This window comes from Lactuca saligna, chromosome 7 (genome assembly GCF_052625555.1).
Source record: "Lactuca saligna cultivar CGN05327 chromosome 7, ASM5262555v1, whole genome shotgun sequence".
Taxonomy (NCBI): Eukaryota; Viridiplantae; Streptophyta; class Magnoliopsida; order Asterales; family Asteraceae; genus Lactuca; species Lactuca saligna.
Window position 1 is genome coordinate 16797140 of NC_136423.1, and position 3229 is coordinate 16800368.

The following is a 3229-nucleotide window of genomic DNA, read 5'->3' on the forward strand; positions in this document are numbered from 1 at the left end:
TTAGCGAAAGTATGTATTGGACTTGTTAGCCGAAAAAGGGATGGCTAGATTGTTGCCCGGCTAACACACCAACTGAAGTAAACCATGGATTAGAGATTCTCCTAGATAAAGTTCCCACAAAAAAGAACGATATCAACGGTTTGTTAGAAGACTAATATTTATCTCATACTAGACCTAACATTTCATATGTCGTAAGTGTTGTAAGTTGGTTCATACATGCTCCAAGTGAAGACCGCTTACAACTGTATATCGCATACTGCGTTACTTCAAATCATGTCTAGGAAAAGGATTATTGTTCAAGCGGAACCATAGTCAAGAAATTAGTGACTAGACCGATACGGATTGGGCTAGAAATAAAATTTATGGAAAGTCCACATAAGATATTTCACATTAATCGGATACAACTTAGTGAACACTTGGTGGAGTAAGAAGCATAATGTGGTAGAGAGGTCAAGTGCAAAAGCAGAATACATAGGAATGGTCCACGGTGTGTATGAGTTGCTTTGGATAAAGAGAATTCTTCGTGATCTCGGAATTAATCAGTTGTAGCCTATGGTTTTACATTGTGACAATCAAGTTGTGATGAACATAGTGAATAATCTCGTATAACATGATAGAACGAAACATGTAGAAGTGGATCAACATTTCATTAAAGATCATGTGGCGAAGAGTGAGGCTTCCATTTGTGAAGTCGTTGGATCAACCGACATACATGGTAACAAAAGCAGTGTGCATAAGAGTTTTTTAGAGCCCAGTTAAAGCTGGGAATGATAGACATCCACTCTCCATCTTGAGGGGGAGTGTTGATCAGAGCTCCTACTTATGGCATGAACTAGGATTGATCATTACCTATCCTTCCTTTTTATTGTATTTATCTTTTTTGTAAATAGAGGATTGTTTCCTTAGTTCCCATTGTAGTTTGTGTCTATATACATGGATCCATAGAAGAATGAAGTTACGTTGTTCCCAATCTCTCTTCTAATTCTACATTCACTATATAAACAACTTTCATGAAGCAAATAAAATGTTTAAATGAACAAATAGAACATAAATTAAAGAAAATGTGAATTCCAAATGGACAAGTACACTCAAGAACATTTAGAGACAATATTAAGTCAATAACTAGAAAAAAAATGCTCTTATTTTACAAAAGAATAAGGTAAATATTATAATAATAAGACCTCAAACTCAAACTCGAACTCAAACTCTAACTCTAACTCTAAATGGGTGTTATATGTAGGCAAAGACACTAAGCACCGTTGCCACTTTTCCATGGCTTGAGCACACCAACAACTACTACTACAATAATAAAGAGTAAAATCAAAATAGCAAGGATTTGAACCGATAAAAAAGTTCCATCAATTCTTTTTTTATTAACAAAATGCCGAAAATACCAATTAGATCTTTTGGTATAATAAAGGTAGTGAATCCCCTCAATCCAATTGCAATTGATACGATAACCACAAGAGGCATTGAAACTCCAATTGCTATCACATAGAAAAGGCACATTCTTGTAACAATCCAGAAAAGGACCAAAGTACCCTTGGAACTTCTTAGTGCACTAGACCCAAAAGACTTCAAACCAAATTCTCGAGAACATCATAGAGTAAAAAAACGAAACAAATTGAACCCATTTCGAATTCGAACGAGTCATGATGAAACCGACCATATTTGTGATTTCAGGGACCTGAATGGTGAAGATGGTGATTTTTCTGTGTTGGGTTTAGCCCGAGAGTTAGAGTGTCGAATTGAAGTAGCCGTAGTTGATTTAAAATAGTTGTATTTGAATCTAACAGTGAGCCCTATTAGAATGGATGGACAACTTCATTCAAATGTGGAGAAGTCCATATATACATAATAAATTACTTGAAATGGAAAAGATTAAAGATGCAACTGATTTACATAAATCAAACGGTAATCTAACATATTTATTTAACAGACACGCAAGCTTGACATAATACGAATTATTTTTTTATCATAACATTGAATAAAAATGACATGCATGGTATTCCATAGTTCCGATGTGTACTTGCATTGCTGCTACTGTATTTCCTTGGGCTTAAGGTGAATGAAAAGCTTTATGATGGATTTTCTTGTTGGTTTGGACTTAACTCTTTATTATATTAAACAAATAGTCTTTCCTAAAATCACCACCAAAGAAAAGTTACCAAATTGTTAGTGGAGCAATTAAATTAGGGTTTACAAAAAGATGATGTGCAATCCATTGAACTCTATCAAGTACACCTGCGAGAGCTATGGTTTCCATTTGGAATAATCTTCGGTCGAGTAACTAAAAAAACAATTGGGTGAAAACATTCTCGCAGCCTTTCTTCCGCTACAACAAGGATGGTGTGAGAGCATTATACTTAGTAAACATTTAGTGCACAGCTCCTTGGATAAATCAGATGTACACTGCATAGCCCCATACACAGGTTTCTTTTCAGGCAGATAAACTGTCGACCCAAATGCAGCTTTTTTATCGGTACCTCCGGCTGCTTCCCCCTGTAATCTCTTCATCAAATCTGTTAAACTGATCAGGCTTATTTACAAGACTTCCTTGTTTATCTGGTAAAAATATCCAAACCCAATCATCAAGAACTCCAATTATTTTACGATCTGAGTAACGTATCATACAATTTGAACCCCACATCACACCTTCCTTTTGATTTGGGCATTTTACTATAAGTGAAATGGTCAACTGGTATATACAATCTTGACAGTTTCCACCCCATTTGCTTGAAACACTGGAGCAAAGGCCGATGGCATAGCTTGTTTCTTTCTGGCCTTCGGATGAACTGAAAGTTCCCCCACTATACTTATCCATATTGCCAACCGCATTCAATGCGCTTTTGAAGTTTCTATAATAATCAGACCTTGTTGTGTAGTTGCCTGTGTCTCTGCATCTGAAGACAGGCTCTGCCGGGAATTGAGCTGTGACCAGATTAACAGCGTTCATGATTGCTTGAAGAAGAAATGCTATTGAAATTATGGATTTCATTTTTCGTTTGTTGATCAAGATAGTAATTAATGTGTGGGTGGGGCTTCTTGTTCTTATACACCAAATTACCTAAATCAATCGTTGTCAAACGCTAGGTATATACCCTCAAACGGAGTACGTAAAATTAATATATTTGTTTGATTGTTGTAAATAGTTAGGTACCTCAAAATACCTCAAAACATAGTTTAACTTGTATACGGATATAATTCTATAACCAAAGGTGATGGGAGT

General features: G+C 35.8%; 1 protein-coding gene across 1 annotated transcript; it reads right to left on the reverse strand.

Annotated features, from left to right (window-relative positions):
- Positions 1–2476: 2476 nt before the first annotated feature.
- LOC145006702 (cysteine-rich repeat secretory protein 1-like) lies at positions 2477–2998 on the reverse strand. The gene has a single exon (XM_078965767.1). The coding sequence runs from the start codon at positions 2996–2998 to the stop codon at positions 2477–2479; it is 522 nt and encodes a 173-aa protein (XP_078821893.1).
- Between the last annotated feature and the right edge of the window lie 231 nt (positions 2999–3229).